At 38.1% G+C, this 22,148-nt stretch overlaps 1 protein-coding gene across 3 annotated transcripts in view; it reads left to right on the top strand.

The window, feature by feature from the left end:
* USP25 (ubiquitin specific peptidase 25) overlaps positions 1 to 22,148 on the top strand; it is an 88,340-nt gene that overhangs the window by 26,611 nt on the left and 39,581 nt on the right. For 2 of the 3 annotated variants that reach the window (XM_030262523.4, XM_030262598.4), the window contains exons 4-5: positions 4,805 to 4,928; positions 10,888 to 11,050. In XM_030262523.4, the coding sequence (XP_030118383.3) occupies positions 4,805 to 4,928; positions 10,888 to 11,050 (287 nt within the window). The remainder of the gene's footprint in view (positions 1 to 4,804; positions 4,929 to 10,887; positions 11,051 to 22,148) is intronic. The other variant, XM_072923331.1, reaches the window with a different exon arrangement.

Below are 22,148 nucleotides of genomic sequence, written 5' to 3'. Positions count from 1 at the left end.
CTCATTCTCTAGCTGTTCATTTATTGTTTCTGTGAGTAGAATTTGACAGCGCCTTCTTCTGTCACCTTGCCTAACTCAGCCATGGCTATGTGTCTTCGTGACATTTCCTTCTATTTCAAGGATTACTTGTGTCATCTCCATCCAGGTTCCTGGCAGTTCTGCCAGCTTGGTGTGTCAAGGTCCCTGCTTCAAAATGTCAGGAGTATTGTACCTTAAGGTCCTTTTTTCATCTTAGATTCACTTGTTGCTGTGTGTCATGATTACCTCTCTCATTTCCCATCAGTGTGAGAGTGATTGGTTTAAGGTGTTATAATTGTAGGATGTTTGTAAATACAGCTGAGGTGAGGAAGCTGTGGGATAGTGGTGGCCAATATTTACAAGCTCTTGCACCAGTACAGCAGTTTGAGTTGGCTGAATTGCTGTAGAGGTACTGGGTGCTCTCCCTCCATCCAGTTTTAACCAAAATTGGCATATACAGCCACCTAAATTCCTTTAATTCTTCACCTTAAGAGCCTGAGACCACTGTGAATTTAATGTCATAGAATAGGTGGTAGCATGTAGGATCTCGCTTAGCTCTGCTTGTAATAAATAAACCAGATGTAGTCTCAACTCCCTTTAAAAAATATTTATATTGTTGATGTGTTGAAATTGGAATGTTGCTGGATTTTCATACTTGGCACTACTCTGTTGACCCCATCAAGGCTGTCCCTTCATTTTTTTCCCCTGTTCCAGTTGTTGCATCACTGTGGATGTTTATTGCCTGTCCCTGAGTTCAATTGCTACTTCTGATCTGTCTCATGCTGAGTTTCCCAGCCTACTGAAGTCTGAATTTCCTACTCTCTGCCTTCTCCTGTATAAGTACCAAGTCAACAACACAGTAATTATTTTAATGACCTAGGCAATAACCAAATAAGAACCATATATTTAAATGATGATAGAAATTTCTTAAGTAAACAGATGAGTAAGATCTTTTTTAAAAAAGCAAAATCTATGGGAATAGATAGATGTAGTGTGTGCATTCATTACTCATACACTAGTATTTTCAATATACAACTTAAAATTGTTTTGTAGAATTACAATGTAAAGTTCTCTGAATCTTATGTATTAGAAGGACACGTTATATAATAATAATGTTGTAAACCAAGAATACATTTCTTAGTAAAACAGATGATTAATTATGAATGTTAGTTTTCATTGAATAAACAGACATACACTAAACCAGACTGTGTTGATAAGTTTCTTCACTTATGGGGAGTTTTTTCATAAGCAAATTTTATTCACTAGCCATGGCTGGCTTGGTTAAGAATATTTGCATTTTCTAAGGCTATTTGACATTAAAGTAACAAGTACTTTTATGAGGATGAGCCAATGAAAATTGAAATGTTCTGTGGGCTAAATGAGAAGAGTATTATAAAACTGGCATGTGTAAATTAAAGTCACATAACTAAATTTGGACAAGTAGCATTATTCTTACACCTTCACGAAATGCATCCTTCAGCCTATCACAGAAAAAACTTCTGTGTTTGATAAAAACTTTGAGTAAAAGTCATCTTTTTTGATTTTTTTTCAAACTCATATTTAAAACAGAGTAATCTGTTGGTCAGATAAGAAAGTTCAGCAGCTCAGTTTCATTAATGAGTTCTACTACTAATGGCTGCAACATTAACATCCCAATGCAAGAATTTATAAAACATGAAGATATTTTAAAACAAAAATAAGAAAAAAAGAAAACGACATTAATTTCATGTATTATATGTACTTTTGTATAATATATCTGACAGAAATGCAAAATGTGGAGATAAGGTAATATATATATAAAGAAATTTATTTTTGGTTTTTAGAACAAAGAGTTTTATCTCAGACTTACCCTTTTGTGACTTCTGTTGAAGTCTTCATCATCTTATGATTTAGGATTCACATTTTATGAGGTGTTGCAACTTAATGAATTATTGTGTCAGCTGTAAAGACATTAGCTTAAATGTCAAAACCATCTTTATTTTACATTTTCTGTGAACTAAAAGCTTGCATGAAATAGGTTACCATGGGTGAGCTGATATTTATAAATGTATTTTTTGACATAAATTATGCTAGGTAAACCCTCTGTGATGTGAACTGATTGCAGCGCTCACATGCAGTGGTAATATCTGGGAGTGTCTTCACTCTGTCTTTTTCATATAGAGCAGGAGCAATGTATAGATAGAACATTTCTAAAGAGAATTCTATAGTGTCTGCTCCAAAACCCTTACATGCCAAAACAAACTCTTATGTCTTGTCTGCTTTTGGGAAGCAAACGAAAGTAGAAGATTTGGGGTTTTAATATTAAAATTATGTAGTCTCTGGTAATATGAATGATAATAAAATACTATACACATAAGGTGGTGGTATAGATTAATAAAAATTAGAGAGCTAAGGTGTTGCAAAGAAGTTGAATATTTTAATGGAAGTGTGAGTTGTAGTTGATCCAAATAGATTTTTGTATAATGGGGAGGTTTTGTTAAATACATCATTTTCACCTACATTAAGAGTTCTTTTGTAGAAAACAGTCCCCTTATAGAGAAGCTGACTTCTTAATCTAAGTCATGTAAAAATGTCATCACTCTTGCCTTACTAGAGACTTGCTCAAGGAACATTTCTCTCTGTAAGGAAGTGACCAGAGCAATCCCATCCTTGTCCATCAGCATGTGTGTCTGCTGGGTTGTGACCACTATTCCTACTTCGAGAAATAGAGCTTGGCTCCAGGGAAGATGAGGTGCTGTGTGTGGCTCCTTGTAAATGTGCAGAAAATACAACACAAGCACACATTTTAGAGCATAATAGGTAGTGCATGTGTGGTGAGGGGATCCTCTCATTTGCCAGACTTTCTAGTCTCCTTCTGCTGTCAGGCTGTAGGACCGTGCAAGGATTGTATGTGACTCAGGCTGAGGTGGTATTTTTGCCCAAATTATGTTGTTCTCAGCATGGCAGCATATTTATCAAAACTTCTCTGGGGGAGACTTCTGCTGTTAGTAGTTGTAATTGCTTTAGTACTTCTGAAGGAGAATTTTAGGCATCTGAGTTGATGTACCCTTCTGTTATGCTGGAAGATCTGACCTGACTATAGAAGGCCTCAGAATAAAATTCAGAAATGCTGCTTTTACAGCAGCAGTGTTTTCCCATACTTCTATGTCATGACAGATTGCCCAGTATACTCTGCAGGTAAGAGTACCTCCTTTAAAGACCCACAAAATAAAATAGAAGTCCAACCATTATTTGGAGAAAACAGGACTGAGTTTAAAAGTAGGTTTTGAAGATGCTGGTGTCAACAGAAAAGTTTATTTACAACTTCTTTCTGATTTCAGCTTTTTGCTGCAAGGACAGGTCATCCTATTTTCTGGTCCTGCATGACTATAGCAATGATTTTTCTATACTAAGTTTAGTGTTTTGTTCTGATCCAATGAGAAACATCCCAAAACAGAAAGCCCAGGGGAATAGGGGAAGCTACAGTCTACAGTGGATCAGCCCACACAGGAGAGAACTCAGAATCTAGGCACACAAGCTCTGTGGAGTAATTGGGTTGGCCTGTGGGAGGAGAAATGCTGACTAGCCTCTTGTCTCTCTTTGTGAGCAATTGCCAGTTTCAGATCTGTATCTCTTTCTCCCAGAACCTTTCAGCTTCTAATGGCCAAACCCCAGGCTGGAGACAAGTGCCTTTCATAACTCTTTGGGTAAACTTTGCCTTGGAAGAGGGAGACTCAAACCAGCCAATGCTCCATGTGTGTGTCTGTCTGATACTGCATGCAAAGTCCCTTTTGCACTTTTCCTTTCTTTCTGTCTGTCTCACTTGGGAAATGAGACTTCTGACCCTTGAAATGGTGATAACAGTGACCTGGTGATAACCAGTGAAGATCTTGTGCAGCTGACGGACATTCCTGTAGGCTCTAGCTGCTCTAAAAGCTTGGCTGTGCCTGCTGGGGACATGATTTGTGTTGTGGTGTGTGGTAGGATCCCACCTGAATTAAGAGCAGGGGTGTTGTTGCTGACCTCAGGAAATAAGGAAGTTTATAGGGGATATCAGTTTTTGATCCTTTGTAGAATAAGAGCTGATGAAGAAGGCAGAAGTAGAGCTGTTTTCAGTCAGTAGTCCATCCAGAATTCCCCACTTACCCAAGTATGGATCCTCATTCTGTCTCCAGTATTTGTTTTTTTCATGTTTAGATGTGATACTTTCAGTAGATGAAATTGAATTTAAATATGTTCAGAAGAGGAATGCACAAACAGGATAGAAAATAATTAGGTTGAGTTAGGAACTGTTCCACTTGTTATGAAACTCTGTGAAAGTATTTGGCTTACCAGGGTACAAAAATACTTGTAGAATCTGGGGCTGTGTTGGGAAAACAATGTTACATGTTCCTTCATGAGGAGGAAAAATAATTCTGCTCAATTAAGGTATCCTTTTAAAGTAAGGTCCTCTTCATCATGTGTTCCCTGAAGCAACTGATCTCAGTAGCTGGAGTAATGCATTTTAGTGTATTACTTTAGGGAAACATGTATTCCTAAATTTGTCCCATAGCTTTGTGAAACTTAAGAGCATTAGGAGCAAGGGGAACTGTAGCCCATCATGTCAGGAGTGAGCTGCTGAGGTTTTTATCTGGCTCGGAGGCAGAAGGGAGCTGTTAGCAGGGTTAGTGGTCGCAAGAGCGTAGGGCACAGGAGGGATGGACTGGAATGGTGCTCAGCAATCCACGTGGGCTCTCTCCTCTACAGTAAGACTTACCTTTCATTCTGTTTCACTTTTAATTTTGAGAAAGATAGTTTTGCTTTTCAGATGTGATTGATCTCACTGGAGATGATAAAGATGATCTTCAGAGGGCAATTGCCTTGAGTTTGGAGGAGTCAAACAGGGCATTCAGGGAGACTGGAATAACAGATGAGGAACAAGCCATTAGCAGGTAAACAACCAACTTATATAAAGCAGAAATTAAATTAAAGAGTTGGAGATTGGCCTGTATTGCTTTTTTAAACTTTTAACAAATAATAACTTGTTTACTTTTACTTGTGCTACTGATATACCTGGCTTCAGGATGCTGATACAATGTTTTGTATGTTCTACACTGGAAAATAATCTATTATGTGTGGACTAGGATTTAATAATATGTTTCATATTTTTGTATTTCTTTAAATATGGAGGAAGTGGATGGAGATAGATAATGTGTGGTCATATTTAAATAGGACCTAAACCCAGAAGTTTCTCTTGTGTACCAGGTAAAAACCAACAAAACCAAAACATAAATTAAGAAGTTAATAAATACTTTGTTCTGCTTTTTAAAGTGTTCATTTTACAATAACATTTTCTTCCCTCTGTGTTAAGGCTGAGATTGAGGGAGTGGGTATTAATATTGTGACTTGAGGATACTAAGAGCACCTGTTCTATTTTAGCAGATGAAGAATGTTATTAACCTATTTAACAAATAAAATTTATAGGGTTTGAGTGAAGTTCTGGTTTTAAAGTTTTATAAACTTAACTCTTTTAGTTTGGGTGTGATAAGAGTCTCTGAGCTAACTTTTGATCAGATTTTATGATAACTTTTTGTACAGTGAATGTTTTTTGGTAATGTTGATACAATTATGAAATATTTGGGACTTGAATTAAGCCTGGGTGTATGTTTGTGTGAGAGGGATGTTGTTTCTTTTTTTCCATCTGTCACTGGCCTTGGGAGGAATGTTGAGCTTTGCATTTGTGGCTGGCCTTATTCTAAGGGAAATAGGCAATGATTTGATCCTTAATAGGAGGTAAAGTACTACTTCCTTGTAAAAGACCAATTTTATAAAAAAATAATTTAGATCGGGGAGATTAACCACAATAATTCTTTTTCTCAGTTCATTTTGACAGGCTAAATGACTTATTAGAAAATTCCATCTGTGAGAATATGGATATTTTATTGCTTTATTTGTATTACTTTATCAACCGTAATTTTACTTTCCCTTTTGAAAAATAAATATGCTGATTTTGAGAATAAACATACCCCTCTTCACCCCCATTTGTGATAAAAGTTGTCTTGTTATGTGAATTTAAGACAGCATATTTTATGAGGGAAGGGTGGGATGAAAGGGGTTTATATTCTCATTAATAACTGGAAAAAGCGTTTAAGGGGTTGGTTTTTTTCCTAAAAACTCAGTATGTGCATATATACAAGAGGATGGTGAAACTTCTGTCCAGTTTTTTTTTTCAGAAGGTCAGCTCTTGCATGTTCCTTTTTGAAGGGCAGAATTGCTGTAATTACAGAGTTGTGATTTAGGTCCATCTTTGAGTGCCTGCCTATTTCTGGAGATGGAAAATTTTCTCCCTCTTTTACTTTACCCAAGCCTTGACTGCTTCTGTTGTCCTCAATTCTTGGGAGCCTTAAAGATTTAGGATTTGTGCTGTAGACTGTTTTTCACTTCTGAAACTAAAAGCTCCTCTTTGGTCCTATCTGGTTAGACCATAACTTAGTATTATAAATACTTTCTACTTAAATTACAGTGTATATTTTTCTGGCTGCAGAAAATAATAAAAGATGCCTTTTTTCTGCATGTACAAAGGCATCTAGACAATCTGTTTGGTTATTTGTAGAGAGTGTTGGTTTTATGAAATAGAGACATTTATCTAATGGCAAAATTGTACACAGTAACATGTGCAATGTCAAATGAAGAGCTTATTGCAGGTCATATCCCCCTTGGTGCAGTGCACCACATTTTCTGTGCTTGCTGGAGGCTTCTTTGGATTATTTGTTGCACAAATTCATTTCACAAAGCTGTACAAAAATATTCACTGAAGGATCCGTAGTATTTCATGACACAAGGAAGGGAATGGGACTTGGCTTGTGAATGGAGGCAGAGAAGAATGAGGATCTTGAAGGTTTTGGCAGCATTGAGACATTAGATCAACTCAGTAATGTAGCAAGAAACACCCTGAGCTGATGGCAAATTATATCAGCATTGAACAAATATAGGAAGTTCAGAATTCTTGAATCCTTGATCCAAACTTCAATCAGTTTCCGTAAGGACAGAACTTCAGACTGGATTTATTACAAAAAAACAATCCAAACCAAAAATCCCACCCCACTTTGTAGTTAACACCCCACAGAAGAATGTTGGCATTCCAACAGAAAGTGGACGATCTGTGCAGAACTTCACAAAACAAAAAGTAGAACACTGTGGTTGTAAACAAGTCAAACTACAGCCATTTACTTGTGATTTTCTAGATAAAACAAGAAGCAAAAGTAAAGCAGGAGTTCAATAATAAACAAATTTAAACTTTGGAAATGTTTAATTTTTAAAAATGTAGGCCATGAACATATTTAAGTAGTTTTTGCTGTGGTAGATATTTCTTTCAAAGATATTCGTAGTGGTTTGGAACCTAATTTGTGGAGATTTTGTTATTTCCAAGGGAGGATTAATGGAATTTCTTGACTTGTGTAATTAATGTTGTAATGCATGTAGAATTTGTCTTCCTGAATGTAATTACTTTAGACTACCTAATGATTACTGTGTAGGTGTTGAGAGAGTGCATCTGAGATGTCTGAGTGTCCGAGATTAATATCTTGTACATGGCATGTTTCAAGTCTTTTCCTGGTTCCTCTCTAAATCTCCTAGAGCAATGTGTTTGATCAGTGTATTTCCTGTTGTGAAGAAGTTTCTCCTGTTTATATTACTTTTTGTGGATTGAACGAGTCTAAAGCTGGTGAAAGAGGGCTTTTCTAGAGAAGCCAGTGAGATATTACTGGAGGAGAAATCAGATGGCCTGTGCTGTGCCTGTGGTACTGCCCCTATAAAAATGAGTCCATGCTGTCAGTGCATAAAGGATGTGCATAGCCCCTGGGCTTTTTTTTTAAATCAGGGTCATTGAAACTGCTCAGGACTCTGCACTGTGGAAAGAATTGTTTGTGTAGATCCAAGATGGGGTTGTGGAGTGTTGTAGAGTCAGAATATATTCCTGGATGTCCATCTGTAAGACAGTCACAGTACAAATTCCTATGCTCTTTTAGCTGAGTAACCTGACAGAGTGGGCTTTTCTGCAGCATGTTGAGTGGGCTTCCTTAAGAGTGTGGTTTGACTGACTCTTTGTGCTGTGGACTTGCCTTGCTGGGGGGTTTTTGCTTTATCTGGTGAACTCCCTGCAGTTCTGTGAAGGTGCTTGGCAGTGCCCAGCTTGTTACAGAGAAATAAAACACTGATTTCAAGTCTCATGCCAAGCCTGGCACTGACTAACCTTGCTACAGCATTTCCCTGCAAACAGGATTCCAGCCCTTGGAGGTGGGGGAGCTGTAGGTCCCGTGAGTTGAGGTGGGGGGGAGATGCCAAACCCTGCATGTAGCTAGCTGATGGTCTGTGCTGGAGACTGTGCTGCTGTCCCCAAAGGTCACCAAGTGAGGCTTCAGCTCTGTCGTCAAAATCCTTGTAATAACTCTCTGGAAGGATGCTTGTTTTGTCAAGCAGTGTAAGATTCTTGATCCAGGTGATGTCCCAAATTTGTGACTATGGATGTAAGGCAGTGGGCATTTTATATGAGATACCCTCACTGTGCTAGTAATACATTCCTTTATGTAGCATTCTAGCTGATCATTAGGTTCCTATTTACTGTGCTCACTGCACTTTATTTCACTTTTCATTTTTGATTTAACTGCATCACAGCTATCATTATGTCTGAAAATTAATTCGGCACATAGAATGTGCAGTTATTGCACGTGCTCTCTGAGGACAGATAATGTTATAAGTAGAATTAAGGAAAAAAACACCATGATGCCTTCAGAAGCAAATACTTTATTAACACATGGAAACACATTTTAGGTCAAGCTAGAGATGACTAAATCCCTTACCTGCTAAAGGAACACAAATTCAAATACAAAGAAATTTTAGTAGGTAATTAAACTGATGAATGGTAATACTCATAGGGCCAGGGAGCTGTTTCAGTTTGAGAGTATTTATTTTTCTGAACTTGAATCTTGAAATGCATTGAAATATTCTTGAACTTCTGAGGGGAATAAAATAGGAGAAGTTGAATCTTTTTACCTGAAACACAAGTGGTGTGAAGTAGGTATTGTAATCCTATTACAACATCATTTAAATTTATTCCAGTCTGTCAATCTTCTTGTCAGTTTTAAAGGTCCCTTCAAATTAGTTTAAACAAGATTCTAAGCAATTCTATCTACATGACAAATTATTTGAACTTTGTATGACATTTTTTAAATTGATTTTTAATGTCCCCATTGACCAACTTTTGCTCTCAAAGCAGAGTTACACAGGTCATCCAATGCTTTTGAAGGACTGTATTAGTGAAAAGGGAAATTAATTTGACGGTTTCTTTACATTTGGGGTTTTCTTAGTAGAAAAAGCTATCAGACAAGACTCTTAGAACAGTCAGGGTCAGGTTCCATCCCTGTGCAGTGTTTGAAGAGATGTCAGAACAGAAGCTCTTAGTGGATTATATGCCTGTCCTTTCAGTGCTGTTTACAGGGTGGCGTAAAAAACAAATTTATTAATCCATAGGAAATGACCAGATTTTGTATTTCTGAGACAGATACAAAAGTGGTGTGTGTCAAATGGTCTCTCAAATTTAGAATGCCTCTCTTTTACTGCATTTTTTCTGAAATAAGTATCAATGACAAATTAGTGGAGCAGTTATCTGCAGTAAGTTCATATTTCTTGCTAAGATAGCTTTTCTTTCTTTGATGGGAACACAGCTTAAAATAAAGATGTAGGTAGGAAACTGAGAGATTATGAGGAGGAGGGTTGTCCATTTCTATGTTTTTTCTAAGATATTCAGACTTTATCCTTTAGAAGCTCCATTTACAGACCAACTTAAACTGCCTTTCTTTGGTTCTTAGTGAATCTAGAACTGAGAGGGGGCAACTCTCATGCTGCTCAGACAGCTTAGATGCTTGTGATGCAGCCTGTGAAATCCTGTGCTTGGTGTTGGAGAGCAGCTCAGCCTTTTGTCTGAGAGTTGGACTGGATGGCTGGGGACAGTGACTGTGTCAGTAGTGCACACACCAGACGCGTGGCTTATGAGTTAGAGCCACTGTTACATGACCTCAATGCATCCATCTCCATCTTTCTATTTAGAATACACCTACCACAAATTACTTTTAAGGTGTATTTTGTTGCCAGGCTAAGCATATGTGCTGATATAGAAATACCATATCAAATGAGGCTTGAGTTGGAGAGCTTCACACCCGTCAGGTCTTACTGTCATGTGAAGTACAGATATTCAGCATAAATCACACAGGAACAGTTTCCAGCAAAGAAAGTGGTCATTGAAGCACACAATTAAAGTGTTGAATTGCATTTGAAAAATTGCAGGAAGATGTTTTTCCATGGCTCATAAAGTAACTACTTGCAATGTAAAGTGATTAACACAGTTGCACAAGTTGCAAAAATTAAAACTAAGAAAACTGCTTTGTTTTTGAAAGTTGCCTTGCTAGCTTTGGCTTCCTGTCAGTAAATGAAAGATTGGTGACTTTTTGCTTCGCATAGCAATAAAAGCATTTGAGGATGGAAGCACTGTACTATTAGTGCTGCCTAAAATTTGTCCATCCTGTTTGAATCTGGTTTTTAAATAATTGATGACTTGTATACATGGCTCTTGTATCGAGAGCTCTCACAGGAGATTCATGCACTCACCGATACCATTTTCCAAAGGGCAATGGAATTGCTGTAGCATAGCTAAAAGTAAAATAGCATTTTTGAAGACATGTTATTGCATATAATATATTGCATATATTGCTCAGCAACAATAAGTGAGTGATGTCATTATGATGCCTGTATTGTTACCTGAATGTATTTTACTACTTGGTGGGAGATTTTTTTGATTTGTTTTTCTGGGGTCTTTGTTTTTTTTCTCACATTTTCCCCTCCCTTCTGTTCTCAAAGAGTTCTAGAAGCCAGTATTGCAGAAAATAAAGCAAGTTTAAAGAGGACGCATCCAGAGGTGTGGAGTGACTCTCCAAACCCTTATGATCGAAAGCGGCAAGACAACTGCCCAGTAGGATTAAAGAATGTTGGCAACACGTGCTGGTTTAGTGCTGTCATTCAGGTAAGCACCCTTCAGTTAGCTGTGTGCATTCTTCATTGTATCTGTTGGGAGGTGAGTCAGCTCATTTTAAGTGAATAATTTAAAATAATCTCTTTTCCTGGGAAGTTTAGGCCACTGCATGAGATGTTTTGCACATTATTTATTTATTTATTGCATCTCCTAATGTGTCTATCTGTAAATCAGATTGAAGTGTAGAAAGTGTTAGTAGCATATATAAGAGAAGTTTCAAAATGTTTTTTATTAAGAAGTTGTTGAAGACAAGGAGTTGACTCTCTGAAGATCTTGGGTGTATGCAGCTCATGCTGACATCAGTGACAATTGTGTCTGCTACAGACTACCCTCCTCAGGATGAGGATGTGCATGCAACCTTTTTGAAAGGCACAGAAGTCTCTGGATTACAGTCTGTGGTTCCCATGGGAAAATTCAGTAAACATCCTGACCCTTGCTGGGTCCGACACAGCAGGACACAAGCAAACTAGATTTCTGAAGTTATGAGGAAGAGCTTCTTGGTATGAGCCCTGATGGGCCAACTAGGGGTGATGCACAGCTGAATCTGATATTTCCTGAAAATGGAAGAACTGAAGGTGGAGTAATGTGGATTTTCTTGACTGTAGCAACGATCAAATAGTAGAGCTCAAGATGCTGCTGGGAGCAAGAAAGGAGTAACAGGACCCAGACCCAGTTCAGGAGAGCAGACTTTGTCTTCTTCTAGGAGTTGGTATCTGGGGTTCCGTAGGTGGAAGTGCAGAGATGCTTAGGAAAGCTGATTGTCAGAGGAGTCTGTTCTTCTCTCAGGGAGCTCATAGCCAAGCTTCACTGCCAAGCAGGTAGTGTGCAGGATCTGGAAGCAGAGATGGGCTACTGAGGAGACGGGATGTTGTCCAGGCATGAAGGGATGGTATTAGTAAAGTGAAAGCTGACCTGAGTTGGTGCCGAAAGGTTGTCTAGGGTAACAAGAAAAGGTTTTGATGTTATACTGGGCATAAAGGGCTGAGTGAGGAGAATGTTGCTGAATAGAGCAGATGAGATACTCAGTCTTTACCAGTGAGACCTCAAAGACCTCAGACCTGTGCATAGTTGAGGGAACTCTGAACAAGAATTTGAGTGAGAGATTACTTGAACAAACTTAACCCACAGAAGTCCACAGGACACATTGAGCTGTGTCCAGTGGTGAGAAGAGACAGTGGAAAGAAGTTTTAGCAGGTCAACTCTTTCTCATTTTTGCAAAGTCATGGAGGTTTCTGATGTACTTGAGCCAGGCTTTTTAGAGCAGTGCATACTGGGAAGATGAGAGGCAATAAGGAGTCATTGAGATAAGGAAGATGAAGCCTGGATATAGAGAAGCATTTTTTCCTATAAAGACAGGCAGGCAGTGGTGGTAGCCCAGAAAGGCTGTGCAGGGTTTTTCAAACTTTGGAAAGTATTAAGATGCCTTGAAAAAAACCCTGAGTAGCCTGGTCTGATCTCACAGGTCAATAATGTGAATAATGCTCGTTAGTTTAGTGCCCATCATCTTCTATAAATTCCAGAGTTGCTTTCCACCATGTACCTCACTGTGCACATAGCAGTTTTGAATATAGCTTTCTTCTTACATAGATATTCAGTTTCATATGATGTTTCTGTCAGTTCATGCTTGCCAACTCTTGTTTCTACTACACTGCAAATCTCTTTACTGAGCAAACATGGTCAAAACTTGCTGTCCTTTTTTGATCACTTCTGAATTTTACTTACCAGTGCAGTGTTGGTGAATTTGCAGTAACCTCCTTTCAGTCTGGAACAGATGGTTGCTTCTTGTTCCTCTCAAGTTTTGTTTGCCTCTTTCTTTGTACCTGGACTTTCCATCTCACCTCACTGGTGCTTAGTTAAAAGCTTTTGTTGAATGAATTCTTCTGAAGCTGCCCTGAAATCCCAGCAGACTGGGATTGGATAAATTTGATTACTGTTATGCATGTTCTGCTTGACGGAGGTTTTTGGTTTTGTTTGAGGTGGGTCATTTTGTTTGTTGGTTTGCTTTTGTTTTTCATATGGGAAGGATTTTTTTACCTGCAGGTTGTGTTTAGGTAATGCTGTAGATAATGCAATTGGAAGATTTCTTTAATTCTTCTATGACTCCCCTGCTTCCCACTGAAGTTTTTATGTTCTTGGGCCTCTTTTCTTTCAGCATTTGAATTTTCTGTGTTCTTAGAGATCTTTTCATGTTTCCCTTGTTCATCTCTCCTCATTTCCTTATTCCATCGCACACATAGCTCTTTTTGTAATAGCAGAAACACTGTCCTAACAGAAGCAAACATTTTATTGCCATTAAGATCTTTATGGAGCTAATGTGACTCTGTGTTTTACCTTCTCTGTTGTATAATCAGATTTTATATTCCTAGCAGTCCCAAATCTAAAGACAGATTTTATGTGCATTTCTGTTTAGGAAACTGAAAATCTAAATAAATGTTTTTATGGAAACGTGAATTTTTAATCTGTTAATCACAGAGATAAGAGCAGAGGGCAGAGAATGTAAAAACCTATGCTAGACCTATGATCTCATGTTATTTATACCCAGTGTGCAACTTTATACCTTGAAAACAGATTAGAAAGAGACCCAGCTAGTTCTTATGGTCACCAGCCATACCATGTGGAAATCTGTGGTGTCTGGAATTATAATGGCTTAATCCTAAAAGATAGCGAAACTTCTGGAGTTAGGTCTATGGAATGTAATTCAAGCAAACCATTGAAAGATTTATAACTTCACTTGGTTGAAAATTTAGGTTATTAATATTATCTGTCAGCCAGGAAGATTGATGTTTCAAGCAACCATCCCAGGAAATTTAATGCATGTTAATTTAGAACATTAGCTAATACCATACTTATGTATTCACAGGGCAGATTGACTACTTGGGTTGCATTGACTGTGTAGAAGTATTTTCTTGCTTTCTTTGGGAGGCTTTTGTAACCTGACACATAACATAGATCAACAATATCTAAATGTTAACTACTGTCAGTCACAATGATATATTGTGTAATATAATCTAAAACTAAATTGCAAAGAAATAAAAGTCATCCTTCTATTTAAGGCGTGCTTGTTAAGGAAAAAAGAGATTTTGACATTTTTATGCTTTCCTTTTGCAATGTATGTTTTTTATAGGCACAAATTAACTGACTTAGTGAAATGCAGTTATAAATGTTTTGTGTATTTGCATTAAGAGTATGAAATTCCTGAAGAATGTTCGTAGTAAGTGACAGCAAAGTCTAACAAGATTCAAACATCACTGGAGATGTTGCCTTTACCCTGTATTTATTTGTGCCGTAGAGAAGTAGGCACATGTGGAAGTCATATTCTTCTGCACAGGAAGAGGGGAGTCTCTCTTCAGAGAGCTCCAAAACAAAGTTTTGCTTTCAACAGTTACATTCAGCAGTGTTAGAATGAACAGTAATATTTTTCCCATAGTGTAACTTCTAAAAATCTGCCTTGATGTTGAGGACTTCTGACTTGATAATAACATGATTATAAAACTGAGTCCCCAAGACAGTATGTCAAAACAAAGCTTTACTAAATCATGCTCATTTCTTCCTTACCTGCCAAGAAATGAATCAAGTTCCTCAATGTTTTTTCTACCTCTTCTTGAACTTATAATAAACCTACATTTGGGACAGGAGTCCACCCATGCATGATTTTGCTACTGTTTAGTAAGATGAACATTTATAAAAGGATCCATAAATCTTGAGGTTTTAGAATATTTCTGTGCTGGTTGTGCATTATTTTTTTATTAATTTCTTTAAATTCTCATTATTGTAACTACATATGTATGCTCTTGAAATAGAATTTAAGACATCAAGTTCTTTAAAGAAACAAAATACAAATATACCACTGTATGCTTTTACTTTTCTGCAGAAGATTTAATGGCCCCATTGTGAAAAGGTAATGTCACAGTTTTTTTTGGCTGTCAGAGTTTACAGCCTGAAAATGGCTTAGAAATAATAAACTTATGGAGCGTGTGGAGTGGTTCCTTTATCCCACGGAGCACAAGTTAAGATTTTTCAGGACATGGGATGTGAAAGGCAAGTAAGGACAGGACATGGATATGTTTTTGGAATCATGTCTTAGGCTTGCCTGTGCAAGTTCTCCCCCAGATGTTTTGGTTTAAGACACTGCACCAGACAAACTTTCTTTTGGAGTCCCAAGTGGGGTTCTGGTCATGTGGAAGGACTAATGTCCTGGCAGGACCTGCCCTGTGGAAAAGGCACCATGGGAAATGCCCGGATGGTTCAGAGGATGTCACAGTGTGCCAAGGTAGATTTCTGTGGCAGAAGGGAAGTGTGTGGGGAAGTCAGTGAAAACTGTACTGTGAATGCTGCTGTTTCCTCTTTCTCCAGTGCCATTCTTCATGTATCTATGTGCACTCTCTCCCCTAGTCTCATGACTTCCAGAGAGCCAGGTTGCAGCTTCTCCCTTTACCAAATGAGGTATCCCAAGAGGACAGCTTGGGCTTGGCATCCCCACACACTTTTCCCTGTGAGTCTGTCAGAATCTGAGGAGATTTTTTTTTTTCCTTCCCCCAAAAGTGCATAGCTTGCTGCACTCCAAGAGTGCTCTTTAACTTTGATTTTCAGGGTCCCTAACAGCACTTCTGGCATCTTACTCTGTTGCATTGTGTTTGGGAGCAGCCTTCTTGTTTTCCTGATGTCAGTATATTTGGGGTTAGGATCTCCTTTGATCCTAGACTTCTAGTTCTGGGAAGAAGTGAACCAACTGATGGGTGATAATCAAACAATTATTTTCTTCCCAGTTGGTGGCTTAGCTGCTTGCCAATATTGTTCTTATTTACAACAGCCTACCACAAGTATTTAACCTTTACATTATTTTATGTTTCTTATTTGTCGTGACAGATGGAAAGGATTGTGATGGATGATGTGGTAGTGCATTAATACCAAAAAGTCTAGGATTATATAATTAAGTGTGCACATTTAAGCATTGTACACAAGTCCCTTAATTCCCTGGCCATGCAGTGCAAGGTTGTAGGCTGAGGAACAATCAGTGCTCAAATCCCGTATGAGTTTAAATGGTCATTGATGGAATATTTTCTTTCCACTATTTTCACTGTGGAGCAGCCTGAGACAGGGGTTGGTGGGGGATTTAATATAAACTTCTCTGTAGAGTTTCATGTGCAGAGGCATAATGATGTTGGAAATCTAGTTTCTTGCTTTCCACTCCTCTGTCACTCCCTCTGTTTCTCTGAAAAGGGAACCTGTCCCTTCCAAATTCAGTCATCCTGTGATATTTGCTGACAGGGTATTCCTTTTCCTGCTTTTTGTGCTTCTGTAGTGTCTGGTTCCCTCACGTTGCTTGTGTTATATTTCAAACTCTCACTTTACATTTAGTGAATGTTAATATTGCAAAATTTGTTGTGAAGGTATGGAAAGCTTTAATGGATCACGGCTTTCACTTTGACTCGTAAATAGTTGCTCATTTAATTAAAATAAAAGATAAAGGATGCATTGTTTAGGTGTGTTATTTAAATTTGCATCACTTAATTTGGGCAAGAAGTTGAAAACTGTAACCATGTAAGGAAGTGTTGGCTGTGATTTTTTTTGTCCTAACAGATTTTTTTTTCCTTGCTTTGAACATGTAGTAGAAGAGTGGTTGGATGGCATTTCTTAATATGTGCCAAGACACAAGCATAAAGTGAATTCTTCTGGACACATATCATACTTAGCTGTCTTCTGAATTGTAGTCATGTTCTGAGTTTGTTGCTATAAACAAGTAAATGTTCTCTAAATGCAGGCTGGTTATTCCATGGTGAGATGTTTGTTTAAAATGTTGACTTAACCCAAGCCTGCCAGAGGTCTGAGTTTGACTTTTGAGCTCAAACAGTATGCAAGCTGTTTTCCATCTTCTTTCTTGTTGCACCTCAGCCTTCTGGAGCTGTAAGACATGTTAGCTTAAAACTGAATTTATACCTAGGTTTTCAGCAGTTTGGAATGCTAATTGGTTGTTTGTTTATAAATAAAAATGTCCTTTTAGAGGTACTTTCCAAAGCTTTTGACAACTGGGATTGAATCTGTGATTCTCAAATTGGTAAATGTTTTCCTCATCACTACCACTGTACATGTGGGGTGGTTGTGCTGAAGTTCAGCAATATCTGTGTGTAAGGATTTTTGTTTCAGAGGGGAAGAGAAAAAAACTCCTCTTCCTATACTTTGACAGTAAAGTTTGAACAGGAACCTGCTCAAGTCCCAGCTTTGAAGCTGCTTTGCTCACTTTCCTTCTGTCTTCCTTAAGTGAAATTTTCTTGAGAATGCAAAAGAAGCTTTGGACTTCTGTGACAAATCCTCAGTGTTTATAAAGAAGCACAAAACTATGTTTCAGGTGACTTCCTAATTTTCTTAATGAGACTATCATTAGTCTCTGTTCTGGAAACAGGATTTATCACTTAACAGGAATAAGACACAAACAAGTGGAGTGGGAGACAGCCCCAGAGTAAGTTATAGAGAGGAACAGGGTAGAAAGGAGCATTGTGCCCGGCAAAGTAATCGGTGCAGTAGCAGCAAGCAGCCACTTTATGGACTTTGTTATGAGAAAGTACTTACAAGAATATGAACCACAAAGAAAAAAAAAAAACCCTCAATAAATAGGAAAAGTCTGGAAAGCCTTAAAGAGGAGAGGGAAGTGATTCTCTCAAATTAGAACCAAAGAATGGCCTGGGTTGGAGGGGATCTTAAAGATTATCTTTCCAACCCCCTGCCATGGGCACTTTCCACTAGACCAGTTTGTTCAGAGCTCCATCCAACCAGGCTCTAAACGCTTCCAGGGATGGGACCTTTGTCATCTTCACAGCTTTAGGAATGGCTTCCTAATATCTGATCTACACATGCTCTGTGAGTGTGAATCCATTCCCTCTTGTTCTGTCTCTCCATCTGTCCAGTAGGCTCACTTCAGGTATTGGAAGGGCACAGTTAGGTCACCCTGAAGCCTTCTTTTCTACAGGTTGAACAATCACAATTCTCTCAAGATATAGGGATATAGAGAGTCTGAAAGATTTGAAAGTTGGTGAGAACTGGACTCAGCTGTCAGCTGCTTATGTTTTTGCAATATGGAGTTTTGGAAATAATATTCAATCAGAGGCATGCAGGAGTATTAAATCACTAATTTGTGCAATATTTAGGAGTACTTTTACTTTGAACCTTAGCATTTCAAATATTGATAACTAGTAAATTTCAAATACTTCATTATATTGGAGGAAACATGGCAATGCATGCAGGTGTGACCATATATTCCATAGCTCTGTGTTTTTCTTTGATTTGAGTTAACATGAATGTTAACCCTAAATACTCAATGTACCCCACTAAAACTGGCTCTATATACCTTAAACCACCGAAATAGTTTATAAAGTGAAGTAAAAACATAAATCTAATTTGTCATGTTGGCAGAGGAAAAGTATTCCAAATCATAACCTTTATGCCATAGAGCTATATTTTTGCTTTTTATTATTAGAACAGTAATGATATATTCACTGTTTATGATTGCTCTCTGCTTGTTACACAAAATGAAGCTAGATATAGTCTTGGCTTTAGAGAAAAAAGGAAATAAATAAATAAAGGCCAAACTGAAGTGCATAAAAGACCCCAAATGACTAAATGAGGAAAATGAGTGTTGTGCTGTGCTAATGCATATAAGTTTTCAAATTATACAAGATCATGTTTAAGCTAAATACTAGTACCTAAATGAGTTTGTTTAGGAGCTTTATAGGAATACATGCTTTTCTTTTTTCTTTCCAAGAGTTGCTTTTCAAGCTCTCCTAGTAATTCAGTTTTTGGGTTTCTTCCTTCTGTTCTGTCTTCTCTCTGTCCTTCCAAGCTTAACCTTTGCAAATTCAGTGGGAAGCTGTCTGTGTTCATGGTCATATGAACTTTAGGTTTTTATGCAAACTTGCATAAAAGTGATGCATATTAAAAATACACCGTTCTTGTGGACTTTTGTTGCCTTTTTCTTGTTTTTTTTTTTTTTTTTTTCTCAGTGTTGGAAACAAATACAAAATTGGTAGTCAAAGAGAACCAAATGTTTTCATCAATCTGTTAGTGAAGCAGCTGGGTTTAGTCCCTGATGCTTGCAAACTTGAAAGAATCCACCCAAGAGCCAGTCTGAAGCTCTCTGCAGCAGCTTGTTGGGTCATCTTGTATCTAGACTCAGAAGTGTTTTCCTACTGTCTAAGTGTTAATGGTGTCACTAACTTTATTAATTTAGGACTCTGCTGGTGGCTTTTAATGACCTGCGTTTTGTGCCAGGCATTTATAGATTTAATATACTGACTAATTTATATTCTTGCAGCACTAATGCAGCATTACCCTTCTTGAATGTTAGGAATTAAATCTTTACTCAGTCAACCTAAATTTTGGCAAGGTCCTTATGTTTGATAATCCTAGACTTTAAGGGGGGGGAAAGGGATAAGCAGACTGTTTTAAGGGAAACCCAGGCAACTTGTATTCAGAATTTGTGTTTGAACTCAAAGTAAGTAAACATTACTCATGAAAGTGAATGTTTTAGTATCTTACAGTATGGAAGCTACAGCTCTACCTGGTTCTCTCTGGTATGACTGAAAATACATCATAACCACCTATAGCAGGGGAAAGCCACAACGTCTTGTATTAATTTTTCGGTATTGTTATTGTGAATGCCTTAAACTGAGACTGGATTTCTGTTCTTGTTTATTCTCATTTACTTTTACTGTCTTATTCACCCGCCCCCAACATTGACAGAATACAAAGCAGTATTGTAAAAATCTGTTTATGTTCATGACAATTTGAATTGGTATAACTTAGCTTGGCTCAATCAAGTTTCTAGATGATAGCCTTTAAATTATTTAAATTCACTGGGGAAGAAAGCCCCACAAACCAAACTTGTAGAGAGGTTTTCTTTCATGCCTGAATTTTGCATACTTTAGTCAATTGTAAAGGTATTTGATCAAGGGCAGTAGATGTGAAGTATCCACCTTTTTAAATGCAGCCTGTTTTCTTGCACTGGGACTCCTACACCTTCAGTGTAGCAGAAGCCAAGTGAGTAAGAGGTGAGGTGCTGCTCCATGCAGTGTGTTTGGAAAGCAAATGTGTTTGGAGCTTTAGGCTAGGGCCAGTGAATGGCACTTGGGCCAGGGAAAGTCTCTGTCTCTTGGTGGCTGCAGAAGAGCAGCTTCTGCCTCATGGGCCACTTACCCTGGGCATGGGGAGCCTGGACAAAGCTGGCTCAGAAAACTAGAAAGCGTTTTGCCTCACCCCTTTGTGGCCTCTGGGGTGGTTGGCCTTGGGAGGTCTCTGCTGGGCTTAGGTGAGCTCCCTTTTATCTCCTTAGCTCAGGAAGAACTGCAAGTTCCTCACTGAGGTACTTCAGGCACTCAAACATTTGGTTTCAGGCCCTTGTTTACACTTAGAGTGGGGAATGATCTTTTTTTTAAATGAAGGTAGAAGTTTCCTTAAGTTGATTTAGCTCACTGTAGGAGAGCTACAGCATGACACTGTCCTGTGTGCATTAGTGGTGCTGGCAGCAGATAAACTGTGAGGGTTCTGCTGCATCTCACAACAACCACGCACATTACAAGCTTTTCTGGCAAGAAGTTTAACAACTAAACATCTTGCATAAGAAATTTTGAATAGTACAAGGTTGAAGAAGAAAAGAGCAAATTATAAAAAGAGCAAAAATGCTGAACTTGAGTACAGTTTTCTGTACATAATTTGTGTATTTGTATTATGAAATTGGCCTGTTCAGCTCCTTGGCACTTTGATGGCTTTTGGATTAGTTATGGAGAGAATTCAGCCTTTGGACATTATATTTCAGCAGCTGGTTTATTTTGTACATAAAACATTGCTATGTTTTGCGTGCTGAAGAGCCCACCAGTGGAATGCTGTTACATCATCAGACATAATTTCAATTAGTATCAGCTTCTAGAATGACACTTGAATTAAATATTAACATTTTCTGTGCTTTGAGTAAGTAAACAAAGGACTCTGTTTTAATCTCCCTTCTCTACAAGGTTGGGTAAAAGGGGAACATGTATTTTGAACAGCAGAATAAGAAAAAAGTTTGACTACTCAGTTGTCTACTTTGATTTAGCAGGGTCAGAGAGACCTTTTTTTGGCTGATGTTTTTGATACTTTTTAAAATCTAAAAAGTGTGACAATGGTAACCTCTTTGTTTTGTTGGGGATACTGTATACTATGGGGTATGGAAAAAGGTTAGAGTCTGTAAAGGCTCTTTCGCAAGGAGAATCAGGAACATGGCAATATTTCACAGCCTCTTTTTTTCCTACCAATGTGTTCTAAATTACTGGAATAAGTGCAGAGCCTCTTCACAATTTACATTTCACTTATTTGGCACTGTGGTGTTGAAAACCTATTAAACTGATGCGATCTGTGATTTAAGTCTTTACATGGGTAGGACAAGTTCTGGGATCAAAGTCTATTGCTGGGGTAGGCAAACTCTGCCTTTCCAAAACAAGTAGCTAAGATATGTGATAGAGTGGGAGGAGAGTTAATTATAGATTGTAAACACAAGAAAGTACAAACAGGAAGGCAGATTTTTTCTGTACTTCTCTGATGAGCATGTTTAAGGTACTTCAGACCTTTCCTCCTGCTGTGTCTTCATTAAAATTCTCTTCTGTAATGAAGTGATTTTTAGTTAAGATGATTTTTGTCTGTACAGAAAAGCAGCTACGCAGTTCCACAAGTTCTGAGGCCTCCAGTTCTCAGCCCAATGCGTTGGACTTCTACTGTTTGCAGCCCAGAGTCATCTTGCTCTTGTATTCTCTTGGCTCCAGGCTCTGTGTTACACTGTGGAGTTCTTTGTGGGTGCCTGCAGACACCTGTTTTCCTGTCCTAGACAGATAGACACCTGTCTATTCATGTGTCCATAAAATGGGAATGTTATCAGTCCCTTACCTGCAAAGTTGTATAACCCAATTTCCTTACTCTAATGTGCAAGCCTCAGATCTTGTGGGAATGGGAAGAGTGGACAGAATGCAAAATGTTCAGCTAATGCAAGTGGAATTAGGTTGCACATGCAGAGATGTACTCTCTGTGCACTGAAAAGTAGATGATAGAGGGCCTACAAGATAAATTTTAG

Source organism: Taeniopygia guttata, chromosome 1 (assembly GCF_048771995.1).
Source record: "Taeniopygia guttata chromosome 1, bTaeGut7.mat, whole genome shotgun sequence".
In the NCBI taxonomy this organism is placed as follows: Eukaryota; Metazoa; Chordata; class Aves; order Passeriformes; family Estrildidae; genus Taeniopygia; species Taeniopygia guttata.
Note: the sequence above shows the minus strand (reverse complement) of the source record. Positions and strands in the feature narration are given on the sequence as shown.